Genomic DNA, 18299 nt, shown 5'->3' on the forward strand with positions numbered 1-18299 from the left:
TAAGTGTTGTGGGTCAATGATTAAACAAAAATATTTTATTTGAACTATAGGTTATAGTGTTAAAGTCCTTGAAGTCATCCCGAATTAACTGAGGAAATACACATAGATGCATTGTCCTTTGATTTGAAGTCTGGCTGGCACATACTGCAATTGGTCATCATTACTCAGTGATTCAGTGGGAATCGGACATCAGGCAGGACTGGAGATGGATCTGGCAGGCTCTTGTATCCCCGAGATATAGTGCCGAGGTTTAGACAGGGAAAGAAATAGAATAAAATTAGTGTAGATGCCATTCAATTTAAGGCAGAGTTAAAAAATAACAGAAGTGTTTTCGGTTCCGGCAGACCTAACTAAAGAGCATAGCTATGAATTGAGGGATAAATTATGTGTATGCGTGGCTGAATAGATAAATCTTTAGTCTAGACTTAAACTGAGAGAGTGTGTCTGAGTTCCAAACACTACTAGGAAGACTATTCCATATTTTTGATATTCTCCACCTAGTAATGCATTACAATAACCTAGTGTTGAGGTTATGAATGCATTAATTCGTTTTTCGGCATCAGAAACAGATAGCTGACTTATGCAGCACATGGACATCGTAGCAACCGGTGTTCGTGTCTACCATCGCCAGACACTACTGAAATATAAGACTCATGCAAAAACCAAGCTGCATGATGACCTGCAGGAGGCGCTATGCGTACTCGGCTTGCTGCGGAGACCAGGCCTCCAGTCCTCGCCGTCGCCTGATGCCGGTGGCCGGGGGAGAGGACATCGTAAGCGGTGTGCGAGAAAGCGGAAGCGCGGCAAGAGGGCGGGGGTCCATGCTAGGCGTCTATCCTGCTCTCAAATGTTTGCTCCCTGGACAATAAACTGGACTATATCAGACTCCAGCAGGCTACGCAGCGTGTGTTTAGAGACTGTTGCGTCTTTGTTTTCATGGAGACGTGGCTCAGCGACAGAGTTCCGGATGCCGCCATTCGCCTCGTTTCGTGCCGACAGAAATACAGCTCTCTGCGGTAAAACTTGCGGTGGTGGCTTGTGTGTTTACATCAACACGGAATGGTGCAAGAACTCTATGCTAGTGTCTAGTTACTGTTCATCGCTGTTGGAGCTTGTGACTGTTAGATGCAGACCTTTTATTTACCACGGGAATTCACCACTGTTTGCATAACCAGATTTTACATTCCTCCCAGCGCTAACGCTAAGGAAGCGCTCTGTGAACTGTATGGGGCTATGAGCGAACTGCAGAATGCTCACCCCAACAGACTGTTTATTGTCGCAGGAGATTTCAACCATGCAAATCTCAAGACATTGCTCCCTAAATTCCATCAGTATGTGGATTTTGCAATGAGAGGGGCGAACATGCTTGATCTTGTTTACACAAACATTCCAGGCGTGTACCGAGCGGAGCCCCGCCCCCACCTCTTGCTACTCAGACCACATCTCTGTTATGTTAATTCCAGCATACAGACCGCTCGTCAGACGCACAAAACCGCTTCAGAAGCAGGTGAAAACCTGGCCAGCAGGAGCCATCTCTGCTCTTCAGGACTGTTTTGAGTGTACTGACTGGCACATGTTAAGGGAGGCTGCAACATATGGCGATTCTACCAACTTGGAGGAATACCAGTGACCAGCTACATCAGCAAGTGCATTGATGATGTTACTTTCTCCAAGACCATCACCACACGCTCCAACCAGAAGCCATGGATGACTGCGGAGGTGCGCACGCTGCTGAGGACCTGAGACTCCGCCTTCAGAGCAGAGAATCCACAGTCACTTCCAGGACAGCGGTGACACGCGGCGCATGTGGCAGGACATCTAGGCCATCACCAACTACAGGACAACATCAGTTGCCTGTGACAAAGATGCCTCCCTTCCAGATTGGCTGAACGACTTCTACGCTCGGTTTGAAGTGCAGAACGACGTGGTGGTGAGGGAAGACCACCCCTCCTCCCAACAACCAGGAGCTCTGTCTTACCACGGCAGATGTGAGGAAAACTCTACGTAGAGTCAACCCACGGAAGGCTGCTGGACCAGACAACATTCCTGGCAGAGTGCTCAGAGGATGTGCAGACCAGCTAGCCGATGTTCTTACCGACATCTTCAACATCTCTCTGAGCAGCGCAGTAGTTCCAACATGCTTCAAGGCCACCACCATCATCCCCATGCCAAAGAAGTCTTCACTGTCCTGCCTCAATGACTACCGTCCCATCACACTTACACCCATCATCATGAAGTGCTTCGAGAGGCTCATCATGAGGCACATTAAGACCCAGCCGCCCCCTCACTAGACCCACTGCAGTTTGCGTATCGTCCAAACCGTTCAACGGATGACGCCATCACCACAACCCTCCATCTGGCCCTCACCCACCTAGACAAAAAGGACTCATACGTTCGAATGCTCTTCATAGACTTCAGCTAAGCATTGAACTCAATCATTCCTCAGCACCTGATTGGAAAGTTGAACCTGGTGGGCCTGGACACCTCCCTCTGCAACTGGATCCTGGACTTCCTGACTGGGAGACCTCAGTCAGTCCGGATCGGGAACAGCATCTCCACCACCACCACACTGAGCACTGGGGCCCCTCAGGGCTGTATGCTCAGTCCACTGCTGTTCACTCTGCTGACTCACGACTGTGCAGCAATGCACAGCTCGAACCACATCGTCAAGTTCGCAGATGACACGACCATGTTTGGTCTCATCAGCAAGAACGACGAGTCAGCATACAGAGAGGAGGTGCAGCGGCTAACGGACTAATGTAGAGCCATCAACCTGTCTCTGAATGTGGACAAAACAAAAGAGATGGTTGTTGACTTTAGGAGAGCACAAGGTGAACACTCTCCGCTGAACATCGACGGCTCCTCTGTGGAGATCGTCAAGAGCACCAAATTCCTTGGTGTTCACCTGGCGGAGAACCTCACCTGGTCCCTCAACACCAGCTCTATCACCAAGAAAGCCCAGCAGCATCTCTACTTTCTTCGAAGGCTGAGGAAAGCACATCTCCCACCCCCCATCCTCACTACATTCTATAGAGGGACTATTGAGAGCATCCTGAGCAGCTGCATCACTGCCTGGTTTGCGACTTGCACCGCTTCGGACCGCAAAGCCCTGCAGAGGATAGTGAGGACAGCTGAGAAGTATTTATGTAGCACCATGGTCCTGGAGGAACGTTGTCTTGTTTTGCTGTGTACTGTACTTACTGTATATGGTTGAAACGACAATAAAAACCACTTGACTTGACTTCCATCAAAAAATATATGTCATAAAAGCTGTCCAATCAGGTTGTGAATTTTTCCTGATGCCTTTGGTTTTGTATCGTTAGGTTTAGTGTGAAAAATGCCATTGTGAATGCTAAGAGAACCAGGACTAAATGTATAATTTTATTTTTTGGTCCGGACCAAGAGGACCAACACTATCTAGAGTGCTAAACAAGACTGTATCCATATTTTCTGTGACAACATCAAGTTCTTCTGAACTTTTTGGAGTACTGAGAATTTGAGACAAGTCTGGAAGATTATTAGTGAAGCTATCTTTAGAAGTTGAAAGAATGGTTCGACCTGAATGATGATGTTGAGTAGATTGAGTTACCTTTGCTAAACGCAGACTGCAAGAGATGAAGTAATGATCTGAGATATTATCGCAGTGTGACAGAATTTATTTTTTAGCAAAATCAATTCCATATGACAAAATTAGATCTAGCGTATGATTTTGGCAATGGGTTGAACTCGTCACATTTTGTCTAACCCCAACAGAGTTGAGAATATCGATAAATGCTAATCCCATTTTATCATTTTCATTATCTATGTGGATGTTGAAGTCACAGACGATTAAAGCTCTATCCACACAACCACTAAAACTGACAGAAAATGTTCAAATTCTCAAAGGAATTCAGAATATGGCACTGGTGGTCAATATACTGTTGCAAGAAAAAAAGAAGACAATGTTTTTTTTAATATATCTGACAATGTCACATTAAGCATTATCAGGTCAAAAGAATCAAACTTATATCCAGACCTTTGAGTAACTAAAAATATCACTGTAAATTGTAGCAACACCTCCTCCTCGGCCTTTCAGATGAGGCTCATGTTTATAACAATAACCTGAGAGTTTATTGGAACATCAATTGGTATCTTTGGATCAGCGATGAAGAAGTCTCTGAAGAAATTGGCAGAAGCAGCAGAAAAAGGGAGCTTCTGGCACTGGTTAAGAAGGATGGATGAAAAGTGGAGTGTGCAGAAGTGAGAAAGTAAGAATAGGGAACAATAGCCATATGTGGTGAGGTAGTAAGTAGAAGAGGAAAGGGTAAATAAACTGATGCAGTCTCATTAAATGGCAGAATTCTACACTACAAACTACACTACCCACGATCCTGAGGGAGAAAATCCACCAATCAGAGAGTTTATTAGATTATATTAGATTTAAACTTTACTGTCATTATGCACAGTATAAGTACAAATCAATTAAATATCATTAGTATCCAATCAGAAGTCCAAATATAAGTTTATGGTAAAGTGCAAATTGGTGTTTCAGTGCAATACAAGTAGCATAGATTAGAATGTTAAGAATGTTAAATGTGCAAAATGACAATATATATGGCAATCAGTATATATAACATACAAAATGGCAAAAAAGATTCATAACAATCTGGACAGAGATTGTTCCTACAGTCCCACCAATGGGTGTATTTAGAGAAATCTGTTTGAAAATGATCATTATCGTTGTGTTAGTTTAGAATTTGTTTCCACCCAAATTTGGACCTGCCATGCATTGAATGTTCATGCCCCAGAAATCTGTGCTGTGCCTTTGACATCATATCCCTTCTGATCTCCCGCTTGTGAGAAACTACATGTGCACAGATGTGAAACAATGCTGTTTTGATCTCAGTACTGTTAGGGTTAGGAGTATATTTATGTATTTACTATTCAAATCTTGATAATAATCAAGCACAGTTTACAACAGTTTACAGTTACACAGTTACACAGTTGTAAAGGTGCGCGCGTGTACTACTGTAGCTCCAACTTCGGCCACTGGTGGGCAGTTCGGACATTTGGAGAGCTTAGACTGATTTAAGCAGACAAAACAAATCATGCCACTGATTTTCCTGTGAGATCAGTTTGGATAAATGTTAGTGGTGCATAAATCAGCGATATTTACTTTTTTTAAGAGCCCCCATATAAGTTTATACTCCACACTGTAACATTACATTCAATTTAACAAAATTATGAAATGCTAAGATTTTTTGGAATCGAAAACAGTTGTGAATAGTTCTGTTGTCACTATCAAAGATCACTGTGACATACAGGCAAACAGGCAAACAGTAAACACCATAAGAGCACCACACACAGCAGAGATAGATTCAAAATAAGGAAGACATACAGTTACAAGCACTTGAACGGCTCCAGTGGGAAATCATTTGTCTCTATGATTTAATTCTGTGTTTTGTTGCATGTCAACTCATTGCCATGCTGTGTCACTTGCATTAGTAGGTCTATCTTTTATGGAGCCAAATAATCTTTGGCAAATATATCCAAAGCCATTTAGCCTCCAGTCATACAGACAATAGACTTACACCTCAGTGAGACATTAAATCAAAGTGTAAGAATACATAGTGTCTGAATGTAACACTTATGACAATAAACACCCATATTAATATAACTTAATAAAATATAAGCAAAACAATGCATTATGTGCCTACATATGCCTTTATTTGCATATGTTTTGCATGTATGACAAAACATCTGGATGTCAGAAATTAAGCAATGACATCATTATATGTAATTTATATTCATCAGTAGGGATGTCAATCAGATGCACAGGAAGCTGTATTTTAGCTTCTTCCTCTCATGCATCCAGTCCCTTTTCCCTTGGGACAGTTAGCTCAATCATTATGACTTTACTTGCTGACACCGAACTTACTACTATATCCACACTCAAGGAGGTAATGGCAATCTCAGAAGGAATATTTTGCTGCTTGCCAAGGTTGACCACCATTGACCAATTACTTCCAGGCACCAGGATTGATTGAACATCCTCTGAGGAGCATTGTGGCCTGTGTTTGCCTTTAATCATCTCTTGGATATCCACCAGTTTTCACAGGACCTGATCATGCCAGCTCTGTACCATCCTTGTGCCAAGGCAGTCTTGCACCCAGCCAGCATGTGTGGCAGATTTGCTCTCGGGGCCTCACAGAGAGGACAGCTTTCCTCTTTGCCATACCACACTAACAAATTTCTAAGGCTCGGAAGAACTTCATTGGAGAATCTTATTAGAAACCTTATAAGAAACCTTATTAGTACCTTCCACAGGTCCGACCATCCTAAAACTATAAAGATGTAACCTCCCATACTGTCCAGCACCCTTTCTGCTGCTCAAATCATATACCCTTTCTCTTCCATCCTAGATACTTCTGTCATTACCATCGCCTTTCTCTGTTTTAAAGAGGCTGCTGATCACAGTTTGGGAGCCATCCACCATCCAAGGCCAGCTCATTCTGAATGGGTTCTTCCAACAATCTCTTGTTGCTTCAGTCTTGAAAACACTCCGTTTTCAACCTCCTCTACCTTCCAAGCACAGCCTGCACGAACCTGGGTTTGACTAGCACTCACAGCCTGGTGTGTTGATTCCCATAGTTCTTGGAACAGCCTGGTATTCTCCTTCTTGTAGCCCAGGGTGGATGGATTTTAGTGGCAGTTGTAAGGCATTTCTTCTAAACAATGCTATGACAACGCAGCAAGCCTAGCCACTTCCTGATGTAACTGTTGGCCTTGGTGTCCATCCTTGTCACTGTCACTACAGTGATCTCACACATTTTAGCGGTCACATCAGGTAATGATACAATGTAAATTGGTAACACAATACTTTGTATTTGCCTGGGAGATGACAATAGTCTATCTTATCCAAGCCCTCTTTCAGCAGCTTCAGAACCAACCCTGCCATGTGTTTATCTGAAAGATCTGCTGTGTATTATCTCCCTAAACTTTGAATAGGCTGCTCTGCCAGCACCAGGATTCTTACCCCATCCACCTCAAATGGTATCTGGTCACTTCTAACTCCCTTACGAATGGAAATGTTATACAATTTGATTGACTTAATATTCATCTTGGCCTATTTAAGTCATAGATAATATATGAATATCTGAAGACAAACATGGCCGGTTTGATTCCAAATAACTACTATAATTCGAACAGAATTTTAGTAAGGGTGATTATGTGTAGTTTAAAAAAAAAACGTTATTTTGGCTATGTGTTGTAGCTTTTTTCCTCGTCAGTGGTGGTTAGAATGTCAGGCTGTCTGGCCGTTTGAGATGTTTGACTTCATTATGTTTTAAGAAAAAAAAAAAAACACTCAATGGGTCATGTATGTTTTGAAGTCTTCGCCGCAATTTTGAGTAGTTCGAGTGATCCCATTCTACACTCTCCTGTCTCTAGAACACAAATATTGAAATCTTGTTGGGTAGCGTGCAGGACACTCACGTGAAACACAGATGCACTTGTCAGTTGAGAAGACATTTTTCCATTTATGACAGAAGTGACAGAAGTATCCATTTATTTTTTTCCACTGATGAAGTGCTGAACGCAAGATTAATGTAATTGAATTTGCTGAATTTCATTGAATTTTCAATGCCGGAAAACCCTGTCCATATCTCTTCAATTCTCGAGGTTTGTTTCTTCTGAAGAACACAAATGAAGATTTTAAGAAGAATATCCCAGCTCTGTAGATCCATAAAATGCAAGTGAATGGTGGCCAGAATGCTGAAGGTCCAAATATCACATAAAAGCATCATAAAAGTAATCCAAGTGACTCCAGTGGTTTAATCAATGTCTTCTGAAGCGATCCAATAAGAAGAATATATCAAAATATAACTATTTTTTTCACAGTACATCTTGCCAATGCAGTCTCTAGGCACGATTATGATTTCAAGCTCAATTACATTTTCTAGTGCTTGTGCAGATTGCTAGATGACACTATTGACCTGTTTCAGTGATGTCATTTTCTTGCAGCCGCCAAATTTGTGACCATCAGCAGAAGAAAATGGTGAATGGAAAACACCCAAGTAATGATATCAAGAGAAAAAAATATATATTTTTTATCGATACCAAGTCCCAAGAAAAGTTAATACAGATCTGAAGATAGCACAAATATAGCCAAATTCAACTTTCACAGACATTTAAAGATATTTTATCGATGATTAATCACCGAACGGCAGCGGGTCTGATGTGTGACCGGTGAGTACACACGCCCACCGACACATTACCATAAACATCTCTCATTTAGAAGTTACAAATGTTTTTTGTGTTGTTTTCTGGTCTGATTCAGTCACAGTATTAAAATATTTATTAATGTAAGAGCTTCTTTTCACTCCTGAAGAAAGCTATTGTGGCATCTCACAGTGCAGAACATACAATCTATATATCATTTTGGTCACAAATATGGCAGCGTGGGCATACATTGATGTCAAAGGTCAATTGGAAGTGTAATCGAGCTTGAAATCACAAACGCCAAGGAGACTGCTGTCAAGATTTTTAGTGAAAAAGGAATTACATGTTGGTCTTTTCTCACCCAAAACAGATTGGTTCGCTTCAGAGGACACTGATTAAACCACGTAGAGTCATATTGATTACTTTTATGATGCCGTTATGGGATATTTGGACATTCAGAGTTCTGGACACCATTCCCTTTGCACTGCATTGCATTGTATGGACCTACAGAGCAAATATATTCTTCTAAAATTCATCATTTATGTTCAGCATAAGAAAGAAAGTCATACACATCAGGGATGGCATGACGGTGAATAAATGATGAGAGAATTTTCGTTTGGGTGACTCAGTCGACAGCATAATGGCATAATGTTGATTACCAAAACATTTTATTTCGAACACCCCCCCCCAAAAAAAAGAAATTAAAAAATAAATTTGTGCTCCAGTGAGGCTCTTACAATGGAAGTAAATGAGGCCAATCCACAGAAGTGAAAAAACTCACGTTTTCAAAAGTGTAGCCACAAGACATAAACAATATGCATGTTAACATGATTTTTGTGTTATCAAATCTCTTTGCCTTGTCTCTCTAAAGTTATATCCAAATGTACAAATTCGTTGCCATGATGACGAAACCCTAAAACGCATGTTAAAAAGTACACAAAAAAAGGTTAATAAGTGATTTAATTACAGTAAAATCATGTTAACACACATTGTTTACATCTTGTGGCTATGCTCTTGAAACAGAGCATTTATTCAACATTTGCAGATTGGACCCATTCACTTCCCTTAAAAGTGCCTCACTGTGACCTCGATTTTTGTGGTAATTAACATTATGCCACAAATGCTGTTGATTGAGCTTAACTTGGATTGAACCTGGAATATTCCTTTAACCCTAGGTAAAGCAATGGGAAACAATGTTTTAAAATGTCAAACAGTAGTGGCAAACATTAACTACGGTGACAAAACAAATTATTGCTTTTACATGCGTTTTGTAGTATACAGGTGAAACTCGAAAAATTAGAATATCATGCAAAAGTTCATTAATTTCAGTAATTCAACTTAAAAGGTGAAACTAGTATATTATATAGACTCATTACAAGCAAAGTAAGATATTTCAAGCCTTTATTTGATATAATTTTGATGATTATGGCTTACAGCTTATGAAAACCCCAAATTCAGAATCTCAGAAAATTAGAATATTACATGAAATCAATAAAAAAAAGGATTTTAAATACAGAAATGTCGGCCCTCTGAAAAGTATAATCATGCATATGTACTCAGTACTTGGTTTGGGCCCCTTTTGCATTAATTACTGCCTCAATGCGGCGTGGCATGGATGCTATCAGCCTGTGGCACTGCTGAGGTGTTATGGAAGACCAAGATGCTTCAATAGCGGCCTTCAGCTCTTCTGCATTGTTTGGTCTCATGTCTCTCATCTTTCTCTTGGCAATGCCCCATAGATTCTCTATGGGGCTCAGGTCAAGCGAGTTTGCTGGCCAATCAAGCACAGTAATACCATGGTCATTGAACCAGGTTTTGGTACTTTTGGCAGTGTGGGCAGGTGCCAAGTCCTGCTGGAAAATGAAGTCAGCATCTCCATAAAGCTTGTCTGCTGAAGGAAGCATGAAGTGCTCTAAAATGTCCCGGTAGACGGCTGCGTTGACTCTGGACTTAATAAAGCACAGTGGACCAACACCAGCCGATGACATGGCTCCCCAAACCAACACAGACTGTGGAAACTTCACACTGGACTTCAAGCATCTTGGATTGTGTGCCTCTCCATTCTTCCTCCAGACTCTGGGACCTTGGTTTCCAAATGAGATGCAAAATTTGCTCTCATCAGAAAAGAGGACTTTGGACCACTGAGCAACAGACCAGTTCTTTATTTCTTTAGCCCAGGTAAGACGTTTGACATTTAAAGCCCATGTCCAGGACCTGTCTGTGTGTGGTGGCTCTTGATGCAGTAACTCCAGCCTCAGTCCACTCCTTGTGAAGCTCCCCCACACATTTGAATGGCCTTTTCCTGACACTCCTCTCCAGGCTACGGTCATCCCTGCTGCTTGCGCACCTTTTTCTTCCACACTTTTCCCTTCCACTTAACTTTCTATTAATGTGCTTTGATACAGCACTTTGAGAACATCCAACTTCTTTTGCAATTACCTTTTGAGGCTTTCCCTCCATGTGGAGGGTGTCAATGATGGTTTTCTGCACAACTGTCAGGTCAGCAATCTTCCCCATGATTGTGAATTCAACTGAACCAGACTGAGAGACCATTTAAAGGCTCAGGAACCCTTTGCAGGTGTTTTGGATTAATTAGCTGATTAGAGTGTGACACTTTGAGCCTACAATACTGAACCTTTTCACAATATTCTAATTTTCTGAGATTCTGAATTTGGGGTTTTCATAAGCTGTAAGCCATAATCATCAAAATTATATCAAATAAAGGCTTGAAATATCTTACTTTGCTTGTAATGAGTCTATATAATATATTAGTTTCACCTTTTAAGTTGAATTACTGAAATTAATGAACTTTTGCACGATATTCTAATTTTTCGAGTTTCACCTGTATTTCAGTATACGCAAGACAAAGCAGTTGCATTGATAAGCAGTTATTAAAACAGGTCGTATGTGCATCGCAAGCTGCATTCATCCAATACAATAATGAATATCCTGTGTTATCTTGTTTCATGTTTCACACTGTTCATACTTTACCCTGGGCTAATTCATTCTGGCTATTCATGTTTCACCCTGTACATTTGTAAATCACATTGTTACAACCCCACGCTCGTCTAGGGGCATTGGGGAGTAGCATTAAATGCCATTAAAATGTAATTGATGTGCTGGATAACAAATGACACAAACAAGGGAAATATAGTGTTTACGTAAGTGATTTATTATACAAGTGCTATGTGCAAGGTGAACAAGTGGTAAGTGGAATTAAATACCATGACACAGGAAGGGGGAGAAAGGGATGCGAGCGGTGCAAAACAAATGGAATGCGCAAAACAAAATCCACTCTAACTATTTGTAAACCTCTAAACTGACTAGAAACAAAAAAAGACAAAAGAAAAGATATTCAGGCATCCAAGACGTCCAACTTAAACTACTCTTCCTAGCCAAAAAATACAGAGGGAGGTGCTCACTCCTAACCTAAATTTATACAATCGTAAAAACACCTACGTGTGCTCAATGGAAGTAACATGACCTTCTTACCTGTCCGCTTTCCACGTATCACGCAAACAAGCACAATGATGAAATCAAATAACCATGAATAACGAAAACCAATAGGAAAAACAAAACAGAGAACGTACAAACTCAAACAAGAACACAAAGTGGATAGGTTAACTACAGATGATTGAACAATGCATAACACAGCCAAAACTCTCTCTCACAACTTCCTCTTCAAACCCAAAACTTCTTCCTAAATGTGTTTGGTGGGCTTTATATAGGCGGCGGTCTGTGGCGGTTGGCGGTGATATGATGGCATCTGGGATTCCAGCGGGAACAACCAATGGAACGCCTCTCTATTAGGGATGGGCATTCATCCATAATTTGGTATTCTAATATTTATGCCCATAAAAAATGAATATGCAAATATTCTATAATTTAAATGAAGGTAATTAATTAAATAAGGTAACCATTAATAACATCACCATTTAAAAAAACAAGCCTCTTATTATATCCAAAACAAGCTTATATTATGTCCTGTATTTTTTGGTTGAAAACATTTCACACAATCAATGCGTGAAAACAAAAACGTACAGAATGAAAGCATTTAAGCTCACACAATGCAAAGAAAAAGATAGGGCTGAGATTCACGCAGTAAGATACATCGCAATAACCCGTATTTTGGTGTCAATTTAACGTACTGACAGAACGGTTTGCTCGTCAAATGTGATCAACTTGTGTCCACACTCAACAGCGCCACCCAGAGCATTCTGTTATAACTGGCAGTTTTAGTATGTGCTCTGGATATATTGACTTTCAAACTTACTTCATCATGAAGTCTTCACATTTGTCAACCATTGTGAAATTTCGTCATGTTTAATGTGTTTAATGTGGTGAGAAGAGCGATGAAATGTTTTGATACCGATTGCTCAGACGTTTGCATAAAATCTGTACATAAAGTTTCAAACATGTGGACACATACCTCGGGGGTTAGAGCATTGTTGTCTGATGTTTGGCTCGATAGAAGGACATGTGTAAAACCCTCTTCCTTCCTGACTACGATGTCTCGAAATCTGCAGCTGGTCTCGTTTTGTCTGACGTTGTACCTCAGTCTCTTGTCAAAGATGTAGCCTTTGTCCTCTGTTAGCTTCCGTTTGACTGTATTGTGTAAATGTGAGTCTCCGTTAGGAAGTGCCGACCCTGTTTCATACAAGAGGAAAAAAGAGAAATTAGTATGAGAACTTCTTGTCCATCTAAGTTCTTTTAGGTTGAAGGATATGTTTTACTAATGATTATTATCAGCAAATATTATTATGACATGTATTCTCATCTAATTGCCTTGATGAGGATAAAGCCTGTTTCACACAGCATATCACACGAGCAAGAGTGCTATATGGCCCTACATCAGCACTGCTGTGATAGCGAGTGTGATATTGTTATATACAACAGTTCAATGAGTAAGTACAGTTTAAAAAATTTGAAAAATTGAGTATGGTCATAAATGATGCGTCCAAGTCTCCATTAGTAATTAAAAAATGTCACTTCAGAAATATTATCATGGCTTGTGCTGTTTCTAACAAGTTATTGGATAAACAAGGATGGATATATGTGTGTGTGTGTGTGTGTGTGTGTGTGTGTGTGTGTGTGTGTGTGAGAGAGAGAGAGAGAGATGGAGCATGTGTGATCACCTGTTGACACACCCAAGCAGAGATGCTGTCAGCTTTCTGAAGATCAGCTTTCTCAATGGAAATATAGCCATCCAAGAGGGGGTATTTCTCTCTATTCTCAGCTGGTGCGCAAGAGTCATTCTCTATAGAAACCGCAACATCCTCAGCCATTTTAAACAGCACCCATTGTGTGATTAATCAGTCTTGTTGTGTCTCTCAGTTGTTAGTTTAAAGCCATTTAAAACTATTATCTAGCTTTAGTAGTATAGTAGTAATACGAGCAATCATGTAGTGCTGTTGTATGTAAACCATGACTGATGCGGATTCACTTCATGTCACCATCTGCTCATATTACACACAAAAATGATCTTTTGCCACCACTTGCTGACTAACATGTAATGTAAAAAAATAAATAAATACATGTAAAGAGACACATATACACAAGAGGCACGAACACAAGTGGAGCGTCTGAGTGCTGATGTGTCAGACCATCAGTGCTCATGGAACGTCTCTCGTCCAATCAGATTTGAGGACTGGACCTAACTGTTTTATATATATATATATATATATATATATATATATATATATATATATGTAGGTTAACTGTAATAGAATACAGTTAAACTATATGTATCCTAATTTTGTAGGACTGTTACAAACAGTAATCTGATAATACCCAAGAATGCAAGTCACGTGTTGGATTTAAGGCTTGTCGGTTACCATTAATTGACAAGTAATAATGGTCGGTTAGTGACCGGTTAAAAGAAATGGCTAATATATGCATCTCTAATTCAAATCTATTTCTAAATTTGATATTTTGCATAGGCTATTATGAACTCTTCACACAACATTGAAAAAGACCTTTTCATGCTTGAAGCTGTAAATTGTTTATTCTATTAATCTGACTGAATACAGACAATTTAAGCAGTTTATAGTCAACACTTTAGGTTAACAATTCTCAATGGCTTCTGATAACCATTTTATAATTTACGGTAGTCATTAACACAATTGCTAACAATTTTGGAACAAATGTAGCAATTTTCATGTTCACTGATTAATTTTCATGTTCACTGATTAAAATATGAAATTATTAAATACCCCAGAAATATAGATTTGAATACATTTCATGATAAAAATTCTAAGCATAGCAAAATGCAACACTGGGCATTAGTGGTCAATCTAGTGGTCAAACAAATCTATATTCACACAATGGATTCAGTAAATCGTTCAGTAAACCAATGATTTTCTGTGCTGTTCTGTCATTTCTGTACCGCACGGCCTCACCGGTATAAAGATTTCAGCCTTTTTTACATTCTATAAAATGCCCGGTAAAATAATCCAAGGTTAAGGTTAAAATTTCGTAAAAGAGAAAAAAGCCAGCATGTTTTCTTTTGATTAAGGAAATTAGTACACAATCATGTAATATTATTATTTGAACAGAGTGAAGGGGGAGAAGTTGTTTTTTTAAGGAATGTTCACTAATGGCTAATGTGAAAGGATTGTCCATATTTTTAATTCAAGAGAGTAACACAGGATTACAGGCTCGCTAATGTCACCAGTTGTGTTGTAATTAGGTAGGTATTTCAGGAATCCCTCCATCCCCCTTGGCAAATCGCACCCTGAATATACTACATTACAGAGACATGCGACATACCTGTAAATATGGGCTATCATCAAAATCAATAGTCTTCATTAGTTTCAAATAGTCAATTGTAATATCTTTTCATGAAATAAGCCTTAATGCTTTTAAATCAATATTTGTTGAATATATTTTTGTGTTGTATTGTGAATGCAAAACTTCCATTTCCTGTCTAAAAAACAGTGGTGAAATTTTATGCCCCTCAATGCCCAGTTTATGCCAAAATTAACCTCAAAACTAAATATGCATAATTGTTTTTTTATAAATAGTCACTTCCCAAAAACACTTCGAGGATATATATATATATATATATATATATATATATATATATATATATATATATATATATATAACAGTTAGTTCCGGTCCTCGAATCTGATTGGACAAGAGACGTTCCATGACCACTGATGGTCTGACACCATCAGCACTCTGACGCTTCACTGTGTGTATCACTCCACTTCTGTTGGTGCTGTTCTAAACTATAGTGTAAGAGTAGTGCATATGTGTTAAGAGCTATGGTTTGTCTTTCTTTTTGTTTTTACATTACATATGTTAGCCAGCAGGTGGTGGCAAAAGATAATTTTTATGTGTAATATGAGCCAGTTAGGTGACGTGAAGTGAATCCGTGTCAGCCAGTGTTTACATACAGCACTCCTTGATCGCTTGTATTACTACTACACTACTAAAGCTAGGAAATAGCTTTAAACGGCTTTAAACGAACAACTTAAGCATTATGGCTCATCACAGATGAGAGACAAAACAGACTGATTAATTACAGAACTCAAGGTGCTTACCTCTTAACGTAGTTCCACACTGGATACACAGTGTTTAAAATGACATTGCGGTTTCTATAGGGAATGACTCTTGCGCACCGGCTACAGCGAAATATGGAGAAATAACCCCACTTGGATGCTATTTTTCCATTGAGAAAGCTGATCTTCAGAAAGCTGACAGCATCTCTGCTTGGGTATGGCAACATGTGATCACTCACTCCGTCTCTCTCTCTCTCTCTCTCTCTCTCTCTCTCTCTCACACACACACACACACACACACACACACACATATCCTTGTTTATCCAATAACTTGTAAGAAACAGCACAAGCCGTGATACTATTTCTGAAGTGAAATTTTTTAATTACTAACAAAGGTTTGGACGCATCATTTGTTTTGAACCAGCAATGGCAGATTTTGATCCATCAAGTAATAAAGTAGTTCCATGCACAAATGCATTTTTTTATGACAATTTTGTATGATCATTTTTCCAATTTTTTTACATTTAAGCAATATCACACTCGCAATCATGCTATATGGCCCTATATCAGCACTGCTGTGATTACCTACAGCACGAGGTCTGTGGTTGAATCACAGCAGTGCTGATGTAGGGCCATAATCACACTCTTACTCATGTGATATTGCTTAATATATATATATATATATATATATATATATATATATATATATATATATATATATATAGGACTGTCAGTTGATTACATTTGTAGTCGTGATTAATCTCATAATTTGTTTTAGTTAATCGCAATTAATCTCAGATTTTAAAAGTGGGAAATATTACTCTGTATATACTTATTTCCTATCATAATGCATTTATTTGTTCTTTGGAAAGAACAACACAATACAGTATGTAGCAAAAATGCTTTATTAAAATTTTCCAAACTCCACAGTATAAAGACGAAAATTCACTAAAATAGTCATATGAATAATTTCCCAAAGTCTAACTGGGGTGTTGATTGATTGAAAGAACTAGTATCCATTGCAATGTGCATTAAACCCTCATTTAATATGAATCAGTCGGTAGGCTGACTTTTCACTTTAGATTTGGAAAGCTCATGATTCGTGTCAGGACATCCGGCACTGCATGGATCTCCAGATGAGAAGCACTTCTTGTTCTACTTTTAGTGCTGGCACTTCCAATATTAAGATAATTCATCCGAACTGTCCGGTGATCATTAGCTGACACTTCAAAAGCTCGGTGGCAACGGGTTCGAAGTTGAAATTATATGAAATCTGAGCAGAGCATCAACGGGGTGAAAAACTAGCTGCACAGCAGACTTGTAAGAATATACATGCTTATGTGATAAAATACTGACTTACAAAGATGCAAAGGAATTCAGTGAAGTCCCTTCGGCATTAGCTTTATTAGAGGTATATGAGGTTGGTTTTAGGGTTAATGGAAACACTCAATGTACTGAACCAAAATCAATTTCTGGTTTCGGGATAGAGCCACAGGTCTGTTTAAGCAGCAGAAATTGCAGTTGCTGTTATTCTGTAGCGCCCCATACATTGCTTAAGAGTGCAGTGTTAAAATAAGCTTAAAAACACATTTATAGGATTTATTACATCCCAACAAATCATTTCCAAACACAACCTGCTTCCCCCTGTAGACAGTATAGCATATGCTTGTCTTGCCAATAATTAATGCCTACAATTGGATATTGTACTAATAAACTTCCTTTTGACGTTATTTGAAGACATTAAAAACACTCTGTTTGACAGCTAACATGGCTAATGAATGTGAAGGTTTCATTTGGAAAAAAAGTTTGTGCTTTTTGTGTGTTTTGGGAGACACTATCCAGCATCTTTACACACATATGACTAACCACTTTTGTAACGTCTAAACAAAGAGAGGAGCAGCATAAGAAGAATACATTTATCAAACTGCACACAAGAACAAACCCACAAAATACATCATTTATCACAGATTCATTCACTCAAAACTGGTAGAGCACACATTTAACAAGGCCTTTACATTGTAAGTCGAAAATACTCAAGACATGTTTCCACATACAATTGTTCACAAAATGAGTTCATGAGTTCATCACAATTGATATATAATCATAAATAGGCCTATATGTAAATATAAACCCTATTCGGATGGGATTAGTTTCCCATGTCTGTAAAGTAATTATTAATGGGGATGTCTGTAATGTTTACCATTGATTCGCACGGAATAAGCAATGCCTTTAGAAATCGCAGGGATGAATGTGTCTACAGCATTTACACACTGCCGTGAAACGTAACTAAACAATTAGAAAATTTATTTAGCTGTGCTGATTAATTATGCAGGGAATATTAAACATGATCATATCTGTAACTGGGATTATTAGAAGAAGTTTATTGGAATATTTGGCAAATTTCAAGAGAACTGGTGACATTAGGAGCCTATAATCCTGTATTGCACTCTTAAATTTAAAATAAGGACAATTTTGTGTAATTATGTCAATCTCTGTGTTCCGAAAAGAAGCACCGCAGTGTTCGTACATCATACAAACCTCAACACAATTTCTCCCACTCACTCTGCTCAAACCACAGAATTACGTGTTTGTGTA

The 18299-nt window shown here is 39.1% G+C and overlaps 1 protein-coding gene across 1 annotated transcript in view; it reads right to left on the bottom strand.

The window, feature by feature from the left end:
- The window catches only part of LOC127623249 (chromodomain Y-like protein 2), a 77786-nt gene that overhangs the window by 11210 nt on the left and 48277 nt on the right, over positions 1–18299 (bottom strand). Inside the window, exon 3 of the mRNA XM_052097605.1 lies at positions 12629–12846. Coding sequence (XP_051953565.1) covers positions 12629–12846 — 218 coding nt within the window. The remainder of the gene's footprint in view (positions 1–12628; positions 12847–18299) is intronic.

This window comes from Xyrauchen texanus, chromosome 29, assembly GCF_025860055.1.
Source record: "Xyrauchen texanus isolate HMW12.3.18 chromosome 29, RBS_HiC_50CHRs, whole genome shotgun sequence".
NCBI lineage: Eukaryota > Metazoa > Chordata > Actinopteri > Cypriniformes > Catostomidae > Xyrauchen > Xyrauchen texanus.